Source organism: Chionomys nivalis, chromosome 15, assembly GCF_950005125.1.
Source record: "Chionomys nivalis chromosome 15, mChiNiv1.1, whole genome shotgun sequence".
Taxonomy (NCBI): Eukaryota; Metazoa; Chordata; class Mammalia; order Rodentia; family Cricetidae; genus Chionomys; species Chionomys nivalis.
Window position 1 is genome coordinate 26,410,278 of NC_080100.1, and position 25,949 is coordinate 26,436,226.

The following is a 25,949-nucleotide window of genomic DNA, read 5'->3' on the forward strand; positions in this document are numbered from 1 at the left end:
AAGAGCTAAGTAGGAAACAGCCCAGGTATACAACAACGAGAAAGGAAAATGTGGTGGGTAGACATATACAATGCATTTTTTAGCTATAAAGAATGAAGTTATATTGTTTTTAGGAAGATGAATTGACTAGAGACAGTCATATTCAGGACATAAGTCAGTCTCAGAAAGACAAATATATATTTTCTGTCACCCATTGGTCCTAGATTTTATAAAATCACGTAAAACAATCTATGTATATATTAAATGGAAATAAAAGCAAATTTATGTAGAGGAACAATGTAGACTAACAGGGTGGGTTAATTGAGAAAAGGGGATAGAGAAAACACAGGAACACAAGACGAGGCAGGAAAGGGTATACTCAATATACAACATGCATATAGAAGAAATTTATCCTAAAAATCAAAATATAATTAAATTTGAGCATTATAACAATTAAATTTCTTTACCAGGACTATCTCTCCTAATCCAAGCTGAGCACGGCCTAAAGTCTGCCAAGACTCCCATGAGTGTGGGTTACGTTTGACAGCCATTTCGGCTGCATGTACTGCTGGAAACATTTTATGAAGGGACATCAGGACCTATGTGCCAAAAAGAAGAAGAAACAAAACCTGTCATGAGCTTATGCAGTATAAACTAGCAAAATACTGGTAGGTAATTATATGCAAACAATGATTTTCCTTTACAAAATATATTTTAATCCGGCATACAGCATTTCCATGGATTTTTATCCCCTAATTTACATTCAGTATCAGAAATTCTAGACCTTTTTTTACTCCCCAAATAAGTGAAAATATAAAGTGTCTCTATGTCCATCTGATCAAAACCAAGTGGTTGTGCTCCGGCCACAGCAGCTCAAGGCTGTCTGAGGCCAGCTTTCGTTACAGTTACTCTAGAACAATGTCATTTTTAGGAAACACACAAGTCTTGCTGTTAAACCTAGAAAAATGAATTGGTTCAACCAGTCATCCAACAATAACAGTTTACCTGCTGTGAGAATTAAACACCCTGAAGGCCTCAAAACTGGGCTTTTTAGGCCACACATATCAGAAAATTCACAGAACTAGAGATCCGAACACCCATGGGAAACAGTTGTACTTCACTTGTATCCTTTGAGTCCATGGACATTTTGGAACATTCTTGACACGAACACCATTCTTAGGTCCTAAATTAAACTCTTCGTATAGTTCCCATGAATCGTCCCCTGACCCGCACGTATTTTAGCCCTGAATGTGAAAGCTTTCGAATGAAGGGCTTTAAGGAACCTGCTTCAGCGGAACTAATTTATTCGTGTTCTTCCTCAATAAAATAAAACTACTAAAGCATGTGACTTTCATTTCAGAGTATTACATGAAAAATACTTGTTAATATACATCAAGGCTGAACTGCAATCACTTTTTAGAGGCTGTTTTGCTGCTTTAATTTTTGAGAGTTTCTCTATGGAGCTCAAGCTCCTGGAACTCCTGACTCTCCTTGCCTTAGCCTCCCAGAGTGCTGGGACGGCAGCATGTGCCACCACACCCAGCTGTCTGAGACCGTCAGTATTCCTTAGATAACTAGTTCAGGTGCTCAGAGGCTCTCTATACAGAGGGTCGCCACTAAGTACTAGAAATGCATATTTAATACAAATGCTAGTTTCTTAACTGGTAATCACATCTTTCCCAGCCTTTTTGCCCGGATCTATGCAATTTATTTTCTTTTCATCTCATCTGTATTTACCTCTTAAGACAGATGTGACTTGGGAACTCCACTTCCATTCATAAGCCTTACTTAGTTACTGTTGGGTTGGCTTTATGAGACCTAGGGAGGTTTAATGTCTTGTTCCTCAGTACTTCTTTTGGGCAACAAGCCCTGTGGGGAATTCTTCCTATCAAGTTGATTTAGCTTACATACTGAATTATGTAAGATTAGTGCATGCAGAAATAACTAGAGGGGATGGAAACGTTGAAAAGGGGATCCTAGAAGAGAACTCAATGCATTTTAACATTTTTTTTTCTTTTGAACATCAAGATAAATATCTCAGAACACTTCAGTGGCGAGATTCAGTCTAGGAATTCAGCTTGCTATCGACCACGGTTATCCTACTTCCTACAACAAATGTTCCACTAACCTGTTCAAATAAGCCAAGGAGAAACCTTTAATACCTAAGGAGAGGGGCAGTGGTTAAGAGCATTGCCTGCTCTTCCAAAGGTCCTGAGTTCGATTCCCAGCAACAACATGGTGGCTCACAACCATCTGTAATGAGATCTGGTGCCCTCTTCTGGCCTTAGACATACACGCAGACAGAATATTGTATGCATAATAAATAAATAAATATTAAAAAAAAATACCTAAGGAGAAAAAACCCTTATTTTCCCTAGTTATCATGTCACAATGATATTTTAAATATTAACAAAAGTAAACCAAAAACTCCTGTAAAACAGAAGAAAAGAAGGTGAGTACTGAAGATGTAGCTACATGCTTTTCTGACGAAGCTGCCTTCCCCCATCTCCTCCCAGGGTGACATCTCTTCAGTTACAGCAGCGTGATCATCTTAGACCGAGTTTGGTCATCCTCCGAATCCTGTTAGCATGTGTCTGGAGACCTTCCAGACTGAAAGCAGAAGCCAGGACTACAGTTTCATGCAGCAAGATGACCAGACACTTTAGAGATGGGTCATTCTTGTCAGCCTCCACCTTCTGCTTTTCAGAAATGCACACCCACAGGTGTCATTGCCGCCATGTAACTCACTGTTGATTTGTGTGTTGAGGCTGTCCTCTTTCATGTTTGCTGTCCACCCCTATGTGGCTGTGACATACAGCCTGGGAGGTTTCCAGTAGGTTTGATATGACTGCCTTTTCCACCTTTATCTCCAAAATGTCTTTCCATAATTTAGTAGAAATTTTGCCTTTTCCTCCTCTTTTATTTTTTTTTCTTTCTTTCTCTCTTCTTCATCTTCTGGAAGTTCCACTCCCTCCCTCTTTGTGACTGACACTAAACTCCTCTGCTCCAATCCCTTCAGCTGTTAGACACAGCCCTTATCAATGGGCTTTATCAGCTGCCGCAGTTCTAAACCAGTTCTCTAAGCTTTTGGAGATGTTTCACCAAGGCCATACTGTGAATGATCACTCTGCTAAAGATTCCCAAGCATGCTGCTCACTATTACATGCTTGGTGACCACAATCACTTTCTGAGCAATGAAATACACAGTAAAAACCAAAACCAAACTGGCCAATCACAAAACTATCTGCACCAGCCTGCAAAGCACCCATAAAGGCTTTCACAAATGTACTTTTGGCAACCTTACCAAAGTAGCTGATCAAGTCAACACTGGTCATTCTAATTCCAGTATCTGAATTCCAGGATCAGAGTTTGATCCTGTTTGTTAGGAATAAGAATTGACAAGGAACTCCTTCCCATAGTCTTGTTACTGGGATCTGATACGCTCTCACATTTGATTGATACAAAGCATCTGATAAATCTGAAATGAATGCCCCAAAAAAGATCTGTTTAAGTAGAAATTATTGATAATCCAGTGACATTAGATGGGGAATTTGTACATGAAAGGCAGTTTCAACCTCTGCTCCTCCATTGGTCAGGCTTAGGTCTGGGTTTCTCAAACATCTTCACTGAGTGACTAGTACACACTCCACTAGGAGTAGCTCTAGGTATGCTGGAGCAGCAGATCCATACCGTTTAAATTCATATATATATATATATACATATAGGTATACATGTATGCATATATGTGTATATATAGATATACATATTCCAAATACAATGCATCCTCATTTTGAAGAAAAATTAGCTACTGGTAGACAATTAATTTACAACCAAAGTAGAAACTTGTCATCTATTTTAAAAATGTACTAATAATTTTTTCCATGTTACATCTTCTCAAAGCTAGGTTGAAATAACAGTTGACCTCATTGCAAAAGCAAATGCATTTCTAACTTTATATATAATACAACATTTTAAGTAATATTTTTAAAAATAAATTGTATTGAAAGAAATGAGAGCAGACATATTTGTTCAGCACTGCTCACCAAACAAACACAGCCTAATTATATAGAAAAAATCAAATTCCTTTTGGTTGGTACCTGTGATTTCATCTCATAAAGGGTGGCATCATCTGGGGTCAGCTGCAGTGCTTCGTCCCACTTCTGAATTGCCTCCTGGTACCTGTAATTGTTAATGTTGCATTAATATCACTTTGATTTGTTTTGTTTTTCAAGACAGGGTTTCTCTGTAGCTTTGGAGCCTGTCCTGGAACTCACTCTTGAGATCACGCTGGTCTCAAAATCACAGAGATCTGCCTCTGCCTCCAGAGTGCTGGGATTAAAGCTGTGCACCACCACCACCCAAATTTTTTTAATTTCATATTTTAACTAAATCTTTGAGAGTACATGTTAAATTTGAAAACTAGGAACTTGAAAATAATTACTAAAAAAATTTCCTATTTAGAAATTGATAACAATACTGTTAAAAAAAAAACCTTAGGCAAATTAAAGAAATGAAGGGAAAAAGCAACAAGAGAAAAGGACAGAATATAAATAAGAGATCTTACAAATCTCTTTCTAAGATTTTGGAGCTCAGGCTAGCAAAATGGCTCAGGGGGGTAAAGCCTAACCCCCAAGTTCAATCCCTGTATCCCACAGAGAGGTTAAAAAAAAAAAAAAAAACTAACTCTACGAACTTGTCCTCTGACCTACACACACACCATAGCAGGTATAAATACATAATTAATAGTAATAATAAAAATACATTTTAAAAGAGTTTTGTGAGCTGAGAAGTCGCTACCAAAATGACTTCACTGATGGGATCTGTACTCTAACAAATTTGTTTTAAATATTTGCAACCATGCGTAAGTTCTCCTACAGAAATCTACTTGGTAGAGATGTCAGTCTGTCCTGGCTTGTTTTATGACAATTTGACACATCTAAATTCATCTGAGAGGAAGGAACCTCAACTGAGCAAATGCCTCCATATAACTGAATTGTTTGTAGGCAAACCTGTAGGGCATTTTCTCATGAGTTAAAAAAATTATGGTATTTTTTTATCTCTCCTGGTCTTGGGACTCTTCCCCTTCCTTAATCATTGAGACTGTGAATTCATAAATTTTAACTTCTGTTCCCAGTTTGTATCTGTCTCAGCAGGTTCCCACTTGGGGGACAAATACATCCAAGCATCAACTGCTGATAACAACCTGCTCCAAATAACTATGAGTCCTGAACTCTCTGAAACCTGATGTGGATCAATCCAGCCAATTTGATTGCTGTCTGTTTAGTTTGTCGATGAACCAGATGCTTCTAAATTCCCTCACTGCCTTTGACTAACATTGTAATCTTCCAGGACCCTGAGAGCAATGTCCTAAGGTCAGCAGGAAGTAATTACAGAAATAAATACGTTGTCCATGTTCCCTCCCTGGAATGTTAGATAAAAAGAAAATTTCTCTGTCAGTCATCACAGGGATTTTGGTCAATCATGCCTTTAATAAATAACTCTTGTCTGGGTACCATTAAGTTAATGATGCCAAAACCTCAATTTCAGCCTCTGGAACCAACTCATCTCAGAGATTTTAGATGACGCACTATGCAAGGGCAGAAATCTTAAAGGGGCATATGGGAGTCTTAAGACTCAATTAAAAATATAATTAAAAAGGGGGAGTTAGGGCTATACCCACAGTCATCATATGCGTATTTTATTTTAAAATTTTAAATGTTTAAAATGTAAATGTCTGTGAGCAATCTGCCATGAATAGATTTTGGCATGAAAGTGCCACCACATAATTTTTACCCAGGTCTCATGCGTAAATTAATGGTGTAAATCCATCTACTGGTTTATGAAAGGATCCCAACGATGTTTTGGTAGAGGGAAAGAGCATGTTTGTGCTTTTTCACAGGATAAAATAGAAGCTCAATTGATATGGTGTGTGGAACCAAAAAATACTGATCCTGATGTTGCTGATAATAATCCAAAAAAGCCAGAGTGAGACCTACTGAGCCTTTGTTCCTGATCCACCTAGTTTACATCCTGCTGTTTGGAAGGAAAGGAAACTGTGTTGGCAGTCAATGATAACACAACTTTTAGATCGACCTGCCACACAAGAGTTCCAGATTACTTGAAAATTTTATGTTGGGTATGGCAAAGGAATTCCTGTATGTTTTGCAAAGAATGTTGCTTTAGAGAGATGGCCTTGGAGTGCTTCCAAAACTAATAATGGGACATGATAAACAACGTACATATTATACCAAGTTATTACTTCCTCAAGGATATTGGGTAAATGGTACTTCACCCCCTCAACGATCTCCTCCACACACAAAGGAACTGCGAGAGTCTAAGAGACTCTGTTGTGGAGACAATGTACTAGTATTATCCCATTAAAGGACATCTCAGTACACTCTTGACTGGTCTGGAAATTAAGATTGTAGTAACTCTTATCCTTTATCTGCAGCAGAATCTTGGAACCGAGAACTGTCAGGTAGAATCTGGTATTCCAATACAAAATTTCACAGACTTATGTTTGGAAACTTGCTGCTGCCATGGGAACAGTGGCAGGACAATCCAGTTCCACAAAATCTGTTTGCCCCCCCCCACCCGAAAGGAACTGTTCTGGCTTATGTCAAATGCCTTATATTCTTTTAGTGGAAGAGATAAAAATCTCCATAAATGGTATTATGTTTAATGTATCATGCCCTGATTGTATTTTGACTAACTGTATTTCTCAAGTGGAATGGATGACTGTGTATTGGTTTAAAACAACCTTCTTTTGTAATGTTGGCTGTGCATGTAAATGATCCATGGTTTGATGACAATGGGTTACAAGCAAATTGAAGAAATTAAGAAAGCTTTAGGTAGACAGAAACGTGCTGTTGGATTAGTTGTAGCAGGAATTTCTGCTCTTCTTGTTATGCTGACTACAACTGCAGTTGCTTCAGTGGCTTTGTCTCATCTATTCTATTTGTTAATCAATCATCTAAGAACGTTTCTATGACATTGGAGACACAAGAAGACACAGATGTAAAAATGGATATAAGTTGAAAGCCTCCACCACCACTCCCCAGAAAGGGTAAGGTCTCCCTGGGGGAATCAACAAAGTCTGACATACCAAGTTGAGGCAGGAACAAGTCCCTCCCCGCTATACCAAGGTTGAGAAAGGTATCCCATGAACTGGCTTTTTGGAAGGCTTTTAAGACAGGAACTTACTACATACCAGGCTGGCCACAAACTCACACAGGCCTTCCTCTGCCTCCTGAGTACTGAGATTGCAGGCGTGTAGCACCAAGTCCAGCTCCTTCATAGCTTTTAACACATCTACCTGAACACTATGTTTAATTTTAGGTGTAAGGCTACTCAAACTATAGGAGTTACTTTCTAATAATGTGAAAACAGTGCAGCCATCTTACCGCTCATTACTCAAAAGTTCTTCATTATTCACCTCAGTTTTATCTTTTGTAAATATCATATTTACTGTGTTTTCTTTTTTTCTTGATAATTCCTTCCATGTACACAATGAGATATGATCATATCCTCTCCCTTTGCCCTCTTCCGGCACTCCTCACCCCTTAACATCCCCCTCCTGATTTTTTCCTCTATCTCCTCTTCTTCATAACCCATTAAGTCCAATCAGTGCTGCTCATATGAGCATGGTTGTGGGGCTGTACAGAAGGACGAGCAATCTATCAGTTCTACCCCAAGTTTATGAAGTGTCATCACAATTCTGGGTATTTTCTACTAGCTCTACCTTTACCAACAATAAATCACAAATCTGGGTTTTTAATGCATTGTACTTCTCATATACATATGATACATTTCGTGTCTTTAGATCACAAAATGATTTCCTATAGCATACTAGAGTGTATATAAACATATATAGTACTTTTATTGATAGATATAAAAAACTGGATTTAACCACTCCTTTTTTCAAGGCAAGGTGACCACATTTTTCCACCCAGGCCACAGCTGACTGGAACAAAGGAAAATAGGCAATCCAAATAAACCAATCCAATGTCTAGTTGACTATGTATGATTTCTATGGCCAGGGCCAGCTGACATAAACCTATCAGATTCTGAAAATAGGAAACTGACAGTGAAAACTCTGGGAGGAGCAAACTGAAAAAGACAGGAAGATCAAGCAGCAGTAGGGCACAGCAGAGAAACTCAAGGAGTCAAGAATTCTCAGCTTTGCTGAGAATAAATGCCTGCGGCGCTCTGAATAAGAATGGCCCAAAAAGGCTCATATATTTGGATGCTTAGTCACCAGAGAGTGGTACTATTTGAAAAGATTAGAAGGATTAGGAAGACTTGTGCGCTCTCGCTCTCTCTCTCTCTCTCTCTCTCTCTCTCTCTCTCTCTCTCTCTCACACACACACACACACAGAATGTAGCTCTCAGCTACTTCTCTAGCACTCATCTGCATGTCACCATACTCCCTGACATGATGAAAATGAACTAAACCTCTGATGATGCAAGTAAGTCCCCAATTAAATGCTTTCTCTTATTAGAGCTGTGCTGTGGGAAGTCCTTTGGTCTATGTGTTGCTTTTATTGGTTAATGAATAAAGAAACTGTGTTGACCTGTGATAGGATAGAATAGAACTAGGCGGAGAAAATTAAGCTGAATGCTAGGAGAAAGAAGGCGGAGTCAGAAGCCATGTAGCTGCCACTGGGAACAGACGTGCCAGAAGCTTGCTGGTAATACACATGGCAATACACAGATGAACAGAAATGGGTTAAGATATAAGAGTAAACCAAAAATACACGTAAGTTATTGGCCAAACATTATTGCAAATCATATAGTTTCTGTGTGACTATTTCAAGGTCTGGGCAGCTGGGAACGAACAAGAGGCTTCTGCCAACAGAGTTGCATTGGTCATAAGTGTCTCATCAAATCAATAGAACAGTGACTGAGACAATGTCCAAATCCTTAACAAGGCCTACAAAGTCTGGCAACCTTTTCTGTCTCTGACCTGACCCCTTTCCATGATACACTTTAATTACACTTTGGTCATACTCTGCTATTCCTCAGGTACATCAGGCAAACATCTGCTGTTAGGGCATTTTTTAATGTTGTTTCCCCTGCCAGGACTTTTCTTTCCCTAAATAACTATACTATGAATACTCTAGACTTTTTCTTTGATTCCAACATATCACAAGACACCCTTGCCTATATAGCCTAGATATTATTGACTAGCTAGTTCAACAAACTCAAATCTCAGTCGCCTTTCTGCCAAAAACATTACTTCTCTACCTTCTAACCAAATCAATTTTCAGAATTCTTTGTTTCTAATAAAGCATGGTGAATCCTGCTAAGAACATCATCAGAACAGACTGACAGGGCCTCACATTCACAGTGTCAATCAAATGTATATTCAACACACATTAGGAGCTACAGGCGGGGCACACAGCAATGAAAAAGACAAAATGTCTACTTTGATAGCGCTTACACTCCAATACAAAAAACAGACATCAAATGAGTAATTGAATAAATATGACTGCTGTAAAAAAGATATAGACAATTAGAAGACTAAAAGTAACCCACACTGTCCCAGCAGTTTAAAGAGGCCTGCCTGAAATGGTATTATTTGGGTCATTGCTGAAAAACATAAATTAGTTTGCCATATGAAAATCTGAACAAAAAAATATTCTAAAGAGAGAATGCAAGAGCAGACATGAGTATTTGTGAATGTGTCTGATATTATTTGGGAGAGGAGGATGAAATTCAGCCTGGTTTAAGCACAGTGGTAAAGAGATAAAAATGAAAACAAAGAAACATGCAGGGTCCTGAAATTTAAAAATAACACTTAAATTATATTTAGTCTTACTGTTGAATTGATACTGGTATTAATACTTTCATACAATTACAGGCACACTATAAAATTCAGACAATTATGTTAATCCACTAAGAATCCTTTTTAGCATAGTAAGAAATAGAAGTTTCAGATGCTTAGATTTTAAGTTAAGACTAGCATCATTAATTTCTCATTAACAAAGTAATTTCTAGAGCTGGGAGACAGCTTGTTTGGTAACGTGCCATCCTCACAGCCCACAGACCTCCTGGCTGTCTCGAGACACTACTCTGTCTGTCCCCTTGCTTTGAAGCTCTTCTCACCTGCAAACCTTCGCAAGCATTCTTCACTCAGCCCTAACCCTGCTCCTCCATTTAATATCGTGTCTTTATATGATCCAATAAACCTGCTTAAATAATATAGCACTCAAGAACTACATCTTTTGGTGAATGTAAACACACATAAATCATCAAAAAGCATAAAACTCTGGAAAATCGTGCTAAATACCACAAAGAGGATACCAAATACAAGAGTAACAACTGGAGGAATGGTAGACCATAGCCTTGTTTGACCTCAGCTGAGAATATACTTATCAGAAGACTCCCTGTTTTTGTCTCTCTGTGCTTATCCACTAGTAAAGATGGACCATAGTTAAAATTCATTTTAGTGGAAGGGAGTGGGATGCATAGGGGGAGTGGAGGGTAGAAATAACGGATGGAAATGATATATTACATAATATGTAAATTTCAAAAGCAAATTTAAAATACTGTTTAAAAATAATAAAATACATGTTAGTAAGCAGGTAAATTTAAAACACAGATAAGACAGTCACATATAGGAGACAGGAAACTGGACCAGAGACGGTGTATCAGAGGTCTCGGATGGTCCTACTAGGCAAAGGAAAGGTATAAACATGTCTTAAAATAAATCCTAAACTGCTCCAAGTTTCAGTAGAGATATCTCATACTGAAACTATACAGTTAGAGGGGATTAATCATAAGTCCATTCCAGTAATTAGGCTGCTTATTTACACAAATGGGTAAATATGCCCTCAGTAGTTTCTAATTAAGTATGGGTGAGCCAAATCATCTACGACAGATTAACCGTGAGAACAGCAGAAAGAGCTGACATGGCATGAGGGTGGACACAACCCTGCATGAAGGTCATTTCCCAAAGCAATGGCAGTTTCTATCTAGTTCAAGAAACTTGAGTTTTACCACACTAACCATAACCACACAGTTCTATTCGTCTTTACATACCCACGAGAGATGGCTTTTCTGAGACATGTGAGAAGTCAGTTTCAATCTTCCAAGTTTGACTTCTGATAATGGAACAATTAAATATATTTACTGCCCACATTCACTTCCCACATAAATGTCAGGAAAACCAAGTCAGCAGAAATTAGTACCAATATCACAGAATAATTTTGACCAAATAAAAGAAGAAAATAAACTATATGATCATAGCAAGCTGTCTTGTCTTCTTTTAATGATAAGACCACAAAGTATGCAAAGGGAAAAGCGTAAATGGAATTCATTCCCTCCCCAGAGTAAATCCAATCCCTTTCTCCTTAGAAAAGCCCCTTATCAAATTTATTCTAGGAACATGCCAGCAAGGTGGCTGTGCAATAAAGGTACTTTCCCCAAACCTAATGACCTGAGTTTGATTTCCAAAACCTTCATGGGGAAAAGAAAGAACCAAGTCCCACAAGTTGCCCTCTGACCTCCACATGTGAACAATGCCACGTGCCTACTATGCACATGTCATACTAAATAGTTGAATGGTTATCAAAATTATTCTGGTAAATACTGCTTATAGCACTAGGGAAACTTCTCTATAGATTAATTTGAAATCCTGAATTTGTTTCTGTGTTTGTTCTATGCATTGAATATCTCTTGGAAGGGGAAATAGAAGCAATCTCCTGGATAAACTTGGAGTAGGGGCAGGCAGATGAAGGGACGGGAACTTGAGAAAGTGGGTTGCGGGGGTTGGGTTCAGGAGGCAGGTTGGAGACAGGACAGAGAGTAAGGAGACATCTTCATGAGAGGAGTGGCATTTTGGGGTTAGAAAGAAACCTGGCACCAGGAAAACCCCTGGGGAATCCAAAAGGATAACTCCAGCTAAGACTCCTAGCAATAGTGGAGAGGGTGCCTGAACTGGCCCATCTACTGTAATCAGACTGGTGACTGCCCTAATTGTCATCAGAGATACTCTATCTAGTAACTGATGGAAACAGATGCAGAGATCCCCAGATAAGCACTGTGCTGAGCTCTGGAAGTCTTGCTGAAGAAAGAGAGGAGGAGCCAGGGAGCTCATGATGGGGGAACCCAGAGACAGCTGACCTATCCTCGTGGGAACTCATGGATTCTGAACCAACAGGGAGTCTCCATGAAACTGACCTAGGCCCTCTGCATGTGTTCGACAGTTGTGTATCTTGGTCTCTTTGTAAGGCTCCTAGCAATGAGAACAGATTGCTGGATTACATTGCCCAGCCTTGATGCAAGGAGAGGAGCTTGGTCCTGCCTCAACTTGATGCACCATGCTTTGTTCAAGTCCATGAGAGACATGCCCCTTTCTGAACGGAGGAGGAGTAGAGAAAAGAGGGTACATGGGAAGGGGGGAATGACACTGAGAGGCTAGGAGGGATGGGAAACTGTGGTCCATATGTAAAATAAATGAAAACAATGTTATTTAAATTTTTTTAAAAAAATCTATTCAGGCAGTGGCATTGTTACTCAGCTCCCCTAACAGGGATCATCATTCCTGGAGGAGTAAGGTAGATACAGGAGTAGTCTAGTCTTTATGTTATAGCATGGGATGATATAGAACAGGCCAAAAACCTGCTGCCTCTACCTAATCTAAAGTGTTAAATTTCACAATTAAAACTTTAATCTGGGTTAGTGATGGAGCTCAGTGTCCTACCATCACTTCCGCTTATTTGGAGAATTTAAAAATAGATGGAAGGCGCATTTTTGTTATAAGAGCAAATCTGTCCTGAAGATTACTGAAGACTTTCACGTCTATCAAATGAATATGAAAATCCTAAGTAGAAGATTAGTAAATTACATGCAGAAACTTAGAATACAAAATCCATATGTAGCACAATGTACAGTGCGCTTTGGCAGAACATTAGAAATGTGACTGTATGAAATGGAAAACAGGAAAAAACACGAGCCAGTCAAAGGCCAGAAACAGCACCAATTTCTGGTTACCTATACCTGTGTGAGGTCATACACACATATATACATGCATATATATGGTATCAAATGGTATATACAGTATCAAATACTCTGTTGGTACCATTACGCACTAAGTTTTCATGACTTATCCAAAAATCATCACACGAATATTAAGTGCTTGTGCTTCTTTAGGTAGACCGAGTAATCCCAGGCCTTTCCAAACAATGTTAGTGTATAACTCCCGACAACATGAGGAGCTGGAATCTGCAAAGTTCTGTTCCTTCTCTGGAATTCACAACGAGCCTTCCTTTGCCTGCAAATACTACAGCAATAGATGTTCTAAGATACAGTGGTAGCAAATACCATTCCTTTGGCACTTCCATTCTGCCCAATCTTCCGTCTATACGGCCTACCACATCTCTGCTCTGCTCAGCTGGAGTTTTACCCTGAAACCAGCCATATATCATGTCTTTTCACAGAGCTCCTAGTGAACACCACATCAGAACTGTCTTTCCCCTCTTCATCTATCAATATATAAAGAAGTCTCTAGTAAATTAAAATACTCTGCTCTTCCTGGTGGCTCAAATCACCAGCCATGAGTACCACTTGACTGACTCTATAGTAACTCATTTTTAAAGTATATTATTTATAGTTTTTTTGTTTGTTTTTTTACTTTTTAATGTATATTATGTTTTATGACTTTCTGGAAAGGGATTGAGATAATACAATTATTTAACATACAACTGATTTTACTACTCAAAGTCCTATAAAATGGCATGACTCACTCTCCTTTTACAGAGCAAAGGCTGAGAGCGACTACAAGACCAGTCCCAAGCTACACTGATGAAACCTGGCAAAGCCAGTAAGTAAGGTGGCTCTTACAAACCCACAGTGCCTTCTACAGCTACCTCATCAATGTCTCCCAATTTCTCTAGTCCTTCTGTAAACTTTTTTATTAATTTGGAAATCAGAGTAGGTTTGATTTTTGGTTTGTTTTGAGTCAGTACGTCACTGTAACCCTGACTGGCTTGGAACTTGCTTTTGTAGACCAAGCTGGCCTTGAACTCTGAAGTCTGCCTGCCTTTTCCTCCTGACTGTGCCACTACATCTGGCCTGAGTAGGTGTTTTGTTCCTTTTTTTTTTTTTTTTACTATTCTTTTAAGCCACAGAAAATTTCTGTGCACGTAGAAAACACTAATATCACAGTCTCCATCTACATCTGCCCCGTGAGACTTCTAAACGGGGAGAGAAGCATGGAACAAGTGCTAACAAAGCACAGGAAGTGATGAGGGGGCGTTAAAACAAGTTCTTCCCAGAAATAAAATAAGTAATTTTAATTTTTACTTTATCCCATCTCATTATTTCAGTAATAGAAAGTATAAGAGATCCTATGACTAGAGAACTGTGATTAGGGATAAGAAGAGAGAAGACAGAGGGCGAAGAGGAGAAAGAGAAAAAGGAAGGCAGGAGGGCAGGGAGACTAGGTATGACAGAGAGGCCTTAGCTCTTAGATGTCCAAGGTGCCAAGCATCTTTCCAGCCTTTCAGCCCCATGGAGTCCTCTGGTCTCTAGAGCAGGGATGACATGGCGACAGCCCTAGCTAGCAAATATTGTAGACTCTGTGGGCTGTGTAGACTTGTAGACTACAGTTTCTGTCACAACTACTCAGTTCTACCGTTGTGCCATAAAATCAGCCACAGACATGACATGAGCAAATATGACCATGACTCTGTCAGAATAAAACATTTTACTTTCAAAAACAAGCAATGGTTTGCTCACCAATCTCTGCCTGGCTCAGCTACTGATGAAAGTTTGTCATGTTAGCCAAATGTTCTTTTTACTTCAAATTCTACACTCTGCCTGAATAAACTAGAGGCAGTTATTACAACACAACACAATGTCATTTATGGGAATTCAGAGAGGTATTGTCAACTGTCACTATGAGTTTAAGGAATCAGTGGCAGGAGCCACACAGAGCCAAGGATGTCCACAGCCTGTAAGGAAAACAGCAATCCTGTACTACAGAGGGTTGTCCTGCCCAAAAATGTCACTGACCCTACTGCTGAGAAGGAAGATGGTTTATCCTATCATCCAAGAAAGTTGTCCATATACAAAAAGCAAGATAAACTAAGAAATTTAAGAGAACACTAACCACAACTCCTACTTACTCTTTGCATTAGGCAGATATGCACGCATGTGTACACAGAGAACACTAACCACAACTCCTTCTACTGCATTAGGCAGATATGCACGCATGCATATACACAGAGACAGGTGCATGTGCAAACACACCTCCCACAGATCTGTATGGAACACAAATTACAAAACAAAAAGAAAAGCATGTCTTCTCCTCACCCAGCACTTTTATTTTGAAAATACAATCAATACTTCCAGATGAGTCTTTTCTTGCCTAAGTACACAAATATTTAAAGAGCAAATGAGCTGGCTCCCAGTGGTTAAAGTGAAGCAAGCAATGAAAAGTAATTCATTCCTGACAGACCACTGGGCCCCTCCCACTTTCTTCTCCCACTCTGCTTCATTTCCTTGCCCTACAAGTAGACGGTGGTACCCTTAGTTTCTCCACTTGGGAAGCATTAGAAAGTTAGCACCTAATAAGTCAATCGATGGTCTCTCCCAACCCCACAGCCTATCTCCTAATTCAACTTCAGTCTGGAACAAACTGCAAAGACGCAGCCCTGTTGCAGCTGTTGGATAGGAAACATTAAAAGATAAAAACTTGGTTTAAAGTCACTGTGGTTAATAAATGACTGAAGTCTGATTCAGCCAGTTTAAAGGCAGCCTTAAGAGCATGGAACTAATTTAGCACAAGGAAGGAAGCAGAGAGAACAGCTCAGGGATTACACAGGGCAGGGTGAGATAATGCCCCACAACGAAGCAAAGAACAGCTGGTGACCAAGCCAACTCAGTTAGCTAGCATGCTCACTCACCAGATGGAAATGTCACAGTGGTCAGTTCCTTTGCTCCCAATTACATTTCTAATTTACTACTGCTCAAATCTAATGAGCTATTTTGTTAATGGCTTATTTTATAAATATTTATAGGTCATTTTCTCTGGGTGAGGTAGCATTCTAGATACTGAGAATGCTGCATTCTACAAGATATGAAGGTCTCTACTATTCCTCTAGAACATTCTAAATACTATATGGGAAGAAGGGGACATGGAGAAAAAGACAAGGTCCAAATGTATATATGATTTAAAACCAAGAGTCTTCTCACAATGAGACAATGGGGGAAACAGGAGATTCTTCTTAGGAATGCACATGAACTGAGACCAGAAATGACAAGAGAGAACAACAATCTGAAAATCTGGAGAAACTCCATTCCAGACAAAGGCAAGAACCCAAGGCAGGACTAAGCACTCCATGTTAAGGGAACAGAAAAGTCAAACCAGTATGGTTATATTATAAGAAAAGGGAAAGCAATATTAGAGAAATAGGTTAAGCCATGATCACAGAGAAACCTAACAGGCTATGGCTGGAAAGGTTGATTTAATGTAGGTGTGATGGAGATTTCATAGGCTTTATCAACACTGACATAATTTACACTTCTAAAAGATTTCATTTAATCCCAGCACTCAGGAGGCAGAGGCAGGCAGATCTCTGTGAGTTCGAGACCAGCCTGGTCTACAAGAACTAGTTCCAGGACAGGCTCCAAAACCACAGAGAAACCCTGTCTCAAAAAACCAAAATAAATAAATAAATAAATAAATAAATAAATAAATAAAAATAAAAAATAAAAAAATAAAAGATTTCAAGATCAAGAGAGAGGAATAAATTATTAGGATATAAAAATCTTATCCAGATATCAGGAAACCAATGCAGGTTTATTAAGAAATTCAGTGACAAAGTAACTACCAAATGGAGCAGGATAACTGAAGAGAAAACTGAAAGTGAGTAAAAGAGCATATGTGGTGTAGGAAACTCAACTTGGGCTGGGCATGAGGAGTGAAGGAAAGAAAGGAATCTAGAATGAAGTCCGAGGTCAAAGCTTGCTGGCTAACTTAACTGGGATCTCAGGTAAGCAAGATGGGGGAAGGAGCAAAGGAAAGAAGGATAAACACAAGGTCTACAAGAAGATGCCAACAGCTCTACAGATAAACTAGATGACCACTCTTTTGAGAAACTTCTTCAAAGACACCTATGAAATCACTGCGCCTTGGAAGCAGTCCATGTATTGGGGTGAGGGAGGTAATCTACAGGCTCTTTCTCATATCTGTTCTCCCACAAATCAAAGCCTGTTCCATACAGCCTTAACCCACCACTCTTTCTAGAACTTCACCAAGTCAGTCTCATCTGGTCAGTGTCAAGGGGTGGTGGCCTTTCTCTCAACATTATATTATGGACTAGTGAGAGGCTCACTAGTCTATAACGGCGCCAGAAAGGCATGGCTACAGGAACAGAGAGCTGTCAGGCAACAGTGACTTACAGGCCAGTGGGACAGAACAGCTCTACAAGGGGGAGTAAGCGAGCAGAGCTGACTCATAACAGGCAACTGGGGAAAACGCAAGTGCCTTTCACCTACAAGAAAGCAGCAGATGTTTGGGTAAAAACTCAGATGTTCTCTGCTTTGTTAAGTCTGATACATTTTACATATCCAAGTAGGTACAAAGACACTTCAACAGCTGGGGAGGATAACACGGACACATATATTTGATACTGTCAACATTCAAACACTAAATGAAGGAAACTACACAAGTTTAAGGAACGAAAACAATAACCAAGCATCATGGCATATGCCTATAATCCCAGGACTCAAGATGTGACAGCATAAGGATCGAGAGTTCAAGGCCACCCTTACTACATAGAGAATCTGAGGCCACCATGAGCTTAGGAACACTTTTTTTTTTATTCTTGACATTATAACTACATCATTTCTCCCTTCCTTATCTGTCCTCCAAACCCCTCCTTGCTCTCTTCATAGGCCTTCTTGTTCATGCTCTTTTTTCATTATTTGTTACATGCATACATGTATATGTGTGTGTGTGTTTCTAAATATAACCTGCTCAGTCTGTATGACAGTTGTATGTATGTATGACTGTTTCAGTGGATTAATGGGAACAGAATCTGAAGTGTCAAAAAGGATACTACATCAGGAAAATGAGTTTGTAACAAAAGTGATCCAAGAATTGCTAGAACGTGTGGCATCAAATATGCCTTGTTCTAAAGCATGCCAGTAAGTTAGAGAAGGCATAAGAGGGAGGAACAGATGACACAAAGACACTGGGAGATATTCAGGGAAATGTTCTGCAAAGGCAAGAAGGGATGAATCCTGGTGCATAAGTGAAAAGGTGGATCCCTCATGAGAATTTGGTATTCCTTACAACAGAGTAAAGACAAATACTCTACAAATACAATATATTTGAAGGACATGAGAGTAGGAAAATAAGCACACCACACTGACTACATCCACTTTCTTTTCTAGAGATGTGAAGCAACATCACTGACTTTAAATACACTGAGGTTGGAATCCGAGCTTACGCATCACATGGTGAAAACACTCAAAGTCACTTCAGTCATTATACCTTCCTAAATGATGTTCATAGTGAATTCTAATTACTCTTGGCCTTCACACACACATATACACCTGTGCCACAAGAACAAAGAAAAACCAGTAACTTAGCTATGCAAGTATCACCATCTAGTGGTTGAAACTATATACCAATTTTAAAATGTTGGGAGCTTAAGAAGGCAAATCCTAGTCAGAAATAAGTCTACAAGTATCTGGAGAAACAAACTCCTGGAAAGCTTAGTAGTACATGATAGAAACCAGTAACATAAAATCCTAATACAGAGATTCTATCACACATTTACTTAGGGGTGACATAACGTGCTACATTCTCTTTACATGGACTTGCTCTGTAATCTTTCAGTAATCTTTAAGACATGTATCATCAGCCGGGCGATGGTGGCGCACGCCTTTAATCCCAGCACTCGGGAGGCAGAGGCAGGCGGATCTCTGTGAGTTCGAGACCAGCCTGGTCTACAGAGCTAGTTCCAGGACAGGCTCCAAAGCCACAGAGAAACCCTGTCTCGAAAAAACCAAAAAAAAAAAAAAAAAAAAAAAAAAGACATGTATCATCATTTATATATGAGGAAACCAGAAACTGGCAGAGAAGCTAATGACCTGCCCAAAATTTATACAGAAAGAGATGATAATTAGGGTAGGATCTGAATGGAGGTAAAATGACTTCAAATCCATACTCTTAACCACTATATTAAGTAGCCTATCTTAAAAGCAAAAAACTACCTTGGGGATGAACAGAAAGTAACTCAGTCTTCTATTATGAAGAATCATTAGTATTATAGGGAAAATTCAAATTGCAAAATAAATCTAAGAGTAGTCTTGCCAACTGGAATCAGGGACATCTCTGGGGTGAGACAGAAACCTAGTGTAATGGAAACTCCCAGGAATCCATGAGGGCGACCCTAGCTAAGACCCCCTAGCAATGGGGGATACAGAGCCTGAACCAGTCATCTCCTGTAACCAGGCAAGGCTGCCAGTGAAATGACTGGGACCTCGGCACAGCCATGTAACTGCTGACCTACAATTTGCCCTGTCTACAAGATATGCTGAACAAAGGTGGTACAGAAATTATGGAGAGGCCAGCCAATGACTGGTCCAGTTTGAGACCCACTCTTGAAAACGCCTAGGAACTGGAGGCTGGACAGCTCAGAGACCTAGGACAGAACCAAACATGACTGGCAAAAAAGAAAAAAAAAGTTAATGAAATGATTCCTGATCATATTCTGTTATACTCCTGGTCATGCCTGGTCTAACTGTCATCAGAAAGGCTTCGCCCAACAACTGATGGGAACAGATGCAGAGTTCCACAGTCAAACATTCGGGGGGCCTTGAGAAATCGTGTGGGAGAGAGGAATGAAGGATTATGGGAGCCAGAGGCGCCAAGAACACCACAGGAAAACACACAAAGTCAACTGACCTGGGGTCATGGGGACTCACAGAGACTGAGCCATGAACCAGAAAACCTGCATGGGACTGACCTGGGCCCTCTGCACATGTCTTCCAGTTGTGTGGTTTCATCTTCCTGTGGGACTCCTGGCAGCAGGAGCAGAAGTTGTCTCTGCCTCAGTTGCCTGCTCTTAGCACCCTTTCCTCCTGCTGGGTTGCCTGTCCAGCATTAATGAGGTGCCTAGTCTCACTACAACTTGATAAACCGTGGCTGGTTGATATACATGGAAGACCTGCACTTTTCTGAAGGGATGGGGAGAAGGGGTAGATGGGAAGAGGGAGTGAGGTTGCAGGGAGGAACTGGGAGGAGAGGAAGGAAGGAGGTACGGGAAACTAACCTGAGTGGGAAAAATTAAATAATTTTAAAAATGAAATTAATTTAAAAATAAAGCAGAAAAGAGTAGTCTTGTTATGATCAAACAAGCCATAAAAGACAGATACTAAAGAATGAAACCGGGCTGGAGAGATGGCTCAGCAGTTAAGAGCACTGCCTGCTCTTCCAAAGGTCCTGAGTTCAATTCCCGGCAACCACATGGTGGCTCACAACCATCTGGATTGAGGTCTGGTGCCCTCTTCTGGCCTGCAGACATACACACAGACAGAATATTGTATACATAATAAATAAATAAATATTTAAAAAAAAAAAAAGAATGAAACCTTCACTAGAGAAGAGATAATAGTAACCTATTTGAATAAGGCCATATTAATATATTCAGATAACGCTATATGCTCAATAAAACTCAGTGAGAAAACATATAAACAAGTAACTTAGTATTTAAAGTAACTTTAAAACAGTAGAAATACAAAAAGGGAAAAAAATGTTGGGGGAGTGGGTACTCAGAGTGCTACCACAGAACAGACTGCCTACCAAGGAGCCAGGGAAGAGGGAGCCCAGGGTGCTACTGCAGAGCAGAATGCCTACCAGAAAGGAGCTTTGAACAAGACATGGGCAGAAGGAGCAGGAAAACACCAGAAAGGGGAGAAAAGAGCTCCTCACACAGTCACAGAAGAACTATGGTGACGAGAGGCTGGGGAGACAGCTCAGTCAGTAGATGCTTGTCGAACAGGCAGCAGGACCTTAATTTAGTCTGGCTCTACACTCACACAGACAAACATGCATACACAGTCACATATATGAATGTACATGTATGCACACACATGAAATTGTGTCGACAAAGAAACGCAAGGCAAGTGTGGTGTGAGGCAGTGAAAACTGTAAAGCTGCTTTGATAGGAAGATGCTGGGTAGTGATGCTGGGCAGTGTGGTTGTTTTTAGTTTCAATTTCACTGCTGCTCCTACATTGCTTTTAAACAACTTCAGCATGCTTTAGGCATTTTAAACTATTACTTCTATCTTTGCTTGGCTTTGAATAGCCAAATTACTTAATTCCACTAGATCTCCTTAATTCTCCTTATTTTCCAAATATCCTATATAATTCTAAATTATACTATATTATGCTAACAGGGAAAAAACCCCTTCATGATTCTAAAGTGTTCTCCATTCAAAACCAGGCATGCAGCCTAGCTGATTTTAGTGATGTGACTCAATGCTCTGATGTGGGCAGAAAACATGAATTATTTTGCTTACCTTTAAAGCTGAAACCTCAGAAAATCCTACAGGAATGTCCTGACAGTAATCAATGGCTTTTCCCTCTGCACATTATTGTGGTATCGAGAAAAGGCAACACAATGATATTAATGAACTTTACCAGGAGTTTACTAAAATTTCTAAAGATGTTTTAATAGATGTTCTAGAAGCAATTTCATAAATGTGAAAAACTTGAAATTGGTTTTCTTCTAAGACCCAATGGTCAATCTGCAAAGTTCTGCAAGAGAAAACTCTTTATCCCTAAAGCACTACAAACAACAATCACGACCTAGTATTCTGCTGTTAAGATCTTAACTGCAGTCAGCCAGGCACGATGGCTCACACCTGTATTTCCAGCAATCTGCAAACTACAAGAGGAGAACTGACCTGAGTGTGAGACCATCCTGCCTCGTACACAACCTTATCTCAAAAACAAAAGCCGGGTGTGATGGCACACACTTTTAATCCAGCACTCGGGAAGCAGAGGCAGGAGGATCTCTATGAGTTTGAGGCCAGGTCAGTCTACATAGCGTGTTACAGGCCAGCTAAAGCTATATTTATAAAGTGAGGGCGTCTCAAAATAAACAAATAGATGATAGACAGACAGACAGAAATACAAATAAAAACTTGATTTATGTTGATTGCTATTTATTTCTACCTTTTTGTCCCTAGCAATTTGATATGCTCACATAGTTGATGCACGACTTATGCTTTCTGTTAAAATATAGGAAAAGATTCCCCAAGAATCAAAAATAAAAGCAGATCTAAAAACTAGTATATTACTGCCTCAGTTGATTTATTATAAAAATAACTGGCAAAAATACCTCAAATCATTTTTTTTTTTTACCAGTTCAAAGAAAAAAAGAAGGAAGAAAATCAAAGCATTCCTTTAGTTTGCCTGCTGCCAACAAGGCCCGGGATCTCAGCAGAAAGGGAGTAGAAGTGTCTAAGGTATGTAGATGACCACAGGCAACAGTATCTTCTCAACACCGCCGAGTAGCTGCACGTAGCTACTCACGGCAGTTATGACAGCATGCTTAAGACGTGCACAGGCTCAAGTCAGACAGAATCCCAACACAGGAGAGGTGGACACGTGTGTGCAAACATGTACATGAATGTGTGTGGCTGTGCATGCATATTTGTCTGTGAGAGTATGGAGCCAAACTGAATTGGGCTTTTCCTGACTGAACCGTCTCCCCCGTCTCTTGTCACCTCTCTCTACCTCCTAGCTAAGGAGCTATTGAATATTGGCAACTAGTATCTGCTGGAAAAAAGTCGGTTTTGTTAAGGGTGTGGCCCCTGGTAAATTGATCAAACTTTTCACACCACACGGAGATACAGTCAGCAGCACACAGGCCGAACTTTATCACATCCTGAGGTGATATGAGCAGCATTCTATCTCACAGACACCACTCCTAGGGTAGGAGTACAGTTCAGGGGTATAACACAAGCTTAGCATGCAAAAGGCCCTAGCCAAAAACTACATACAGTAAAAACTAGATATTACTCCTTCTGGTCACTTATACATCTTATAAGAATCACAGTAAGTGAAAACATATCAAAAGTTGTCAGAATAATAACACTAAGTTTTCTAAGGTATTTTCTTTACCAAGGACAAATGACTAAGATTTGATCCATAAAACAAAAAAGGAAAACAACTCTTTATCTTTATATGTATGTAGCAGGGTGTTCATGTGACTCATGTGCAGGTGTATACTCATGTGTGTGTGTGCACATGGAGGCCACAGGTTCAAGCACTGATACTGTTCCTCCATCACAATTCTGGGACAGGGTCTCGCACTAGGACTTCACTGATATGGCCAGCTGGCCAGGAAGCTCCAATGACCTTCCTTTCTATCTCTACCTCCTTGATACTAGGATTAAAAGTACAAGCCAGGACATATGACTGTTGAGTGACAGTTTCCTCCAAGATTCAAACCTTTCATGCTGCAGGGAAGGACTGTAAGCAGGAAGGTAAACCACTCGAAATAGCCTCAGGAAGTCCCTGAAACTGACCAGATCCCCTAGGCCCCTTCCTGGCAGAGAAAGCAATTGAAGCTGAGTCCCTCTCAGACGAGTCAGTCTGCAAAGACTCTGACACCAGACCAGCGGCCTGGAAGCAGACACTAGCAGAGCTACCTGCAAGAGGCTTAAACCAACCGGGGCCCTAGAAAAAACATTCTCCAAACTTTTGAGCTGCTTGTGGACTGTGCAGTGTGCTCCAGCTTAGCTTTGTGAGCTGTCAGCCATGCGGGGGTGGGCTTTGGTGACGCAGCTTTCTTTGAGTTATTTTGCCTTTAGTCCTCTAAGTAACCCTCGCCCTATTTCTGCACCCTATAAACTCACGGTTCACCAAGCTAGACTTTGGTGGTGTCTGTCCTTTGGTTTGTCTCGGGTTCCCGATCTGAGGTGAGGTAAGCAGGCTCACGCGTGTGGCGTGTATGTGTGCACGCATGTGTGTGTTTCATCTCTCACAAAACAGCTGCTTATGTAGGTGCTGGGGAATCAAACCCCAGTCTTCAAGTTTGTATGGCGAGCAAGTTACCACCTGAGATACCACCTCAGCTTCAAAATAAAAAGATTTTAATTAAACATATCTCTGAATAGTTCTCAAAGCAAACAGATAGAGGCACAGTGTCATTCTGACAGCTGCTCCAACAGAAGGCCATCTAATGCTACTTATCTCCCCACATGATGAGGTATCCAGCACAAAGTTTACCAAAAACGACTACTCTCCATCAAATCTTTACATCCAACTAACAATTTACAAAAAGTACGTGAGCCAGAGGAATAAATTAAATACAGACACAAGGGAAGAAGCAAATAGAAAAGTTAGCTGGGTGGTGGTGGCACACACCACACCTTTAATGCATCGCTTGGGTGGTAGAGGCAGGCAGATCTCTGCGAGTGTGAGACCAGCCTGAGCTACAAAGGGAGTTCCAGGACAGGCTCCAAAGCTGCAGAGAACGCCTGTCTCAAAAAGTTAAAAAAAAAAGACAGAAAAAAAGAAAAGTTGATAACTACTCTCTAAAACTCTTAGATGGTTAGAAAGGGATCCTTGGGACTAGAGAGACAGCTCAGCAGTTAAAAACACTGGCTACTCTCCCGGAGGACTAGAGCTCTTTTCTCAGGCCCCACATGGAGGCTCACACCCATCTGCAGCTCGAGTTCTAAGGAATCCAGTGCTCTCCTCCAGACTCTGAGGCACAAGGTACACATGTATGCACAAGGCAAAACACCCATACATATTAAATAGGATAATGACTTTTTAATTACTAGGAACACTGAGACTGGAGAGAAGGTCAGAGGTTAAGAGGTGCTCTTAGAGAAGACCCAGGTTTGGGTCTCAGGACCCACATGGTGGCCCACAGCCATCTGTAACAACAGTTACAAGGGATCCAACATGCTCTTCTAACCTCCGAGGGCACTAGGCACAAATGTGGTACAGATACAAACATGTAGGCAAAAAAAAAAAAAAAAAACAACTCATACACAAAAATAAATAAATTAGAAAAAATTTTAAAAATTAATGGAGGAACTGGAGAGCGAGCTCAGTGGTTAAGAGCACTGGACACTCTTGAGGAAGACCCAGGTTCAGTCCCCAGGACCCACACTGCGCTCACGACTGCCTCTTACTCCAGTCCCTGTTTCTTCTAGCTTCCATGAACACTGCGCATGCACCTGGTATACAAATACATACGCAGGCAAAACTCATACACATAAAATAAAAATAAATCTTTAAAAAAGGGGAAGGGGGGCTGAAGAGATGGCTCAGTGGTTAAGAGCATTGCCTGCTCTTGCAAAGGTCCTGAGTTTAATTCCCGGCAACCACATGGTGGCTCACAACCATCTCACAACCATCTGTAATGACGTCTGGTACCCTCTTGTGGCATGCAGGCACACATGCAGACAGAATATTGTATACATAATAAATAAATAAAATTAAAATAAAAAAGGGGAAGGGATCCAAACAGATTTAAAGACACCAATAAAGAAACACAATAACGGGGGGGGGAGGACCTTGGACTGCCCAAAGGGCAGGGAACCCTGACTGCTCTTTGGACTGGAGAGGGAGGGGGAAAAGGAGTAGGGCGTGAGGACTGGGGGGAGGGGGAGGGAAGAGGGAGGCAGGGAGGAGGCGGAAATTTTTAATTAAAAAAAATTTAATAATAACAAAAAAAACGAAGAAAATTCAATGAATAATTTGATTTTGGGGTAACTGTATGTGGAAGCCACTAATCCACCTGTTTCAATGCTCCATTAATTAAATTTAAGAAATAAAATTCTAGCCGGGCGGTGGTGGCGCACGCCTTTAATCCCAGCACTTGGGAGGCAGAGGCAGGCGGATCTCTGAGTTCGAGGCCAGCCTGGTCTACAAGAGCTAGTCCCGGGACAGGCACCAAAGCTACAGAGAAACCCTGCCTCGAAA

At 40.3% G+C, this 25,949-nt stretch overlaps 1 protein-coding gene across 1 annotated transcript in view; it reads right to left on the reverse strand.

Annotated features, from left to right (window-relative positions):
- Ttc33 (tetratricopeptide repeat domain 33) overlaps nucleotides 1–25,949 on the reverse strand; it is a 36,781-nt gene that overhangs the window by 4,379 nt on the left and 6,453 nt on the right. Inside the window, exons 3-4 of the mRNA XM_057789405.1 lie at nucleotides 4,077–4,158; nucleotides 447–578 (exon numbers count right to left, since the gene is read on the reverse strand). Of these exons, the coding sequence (XP_057645388.1) occupies nucleotides 447–578; nucleotides 4,077–4,158 (214 nt within the window). The remainder of the gene's footprint in view (nucleotides 1–446; nucleotides 579–4,076; nucleotides 4,159–25,949) is intronic.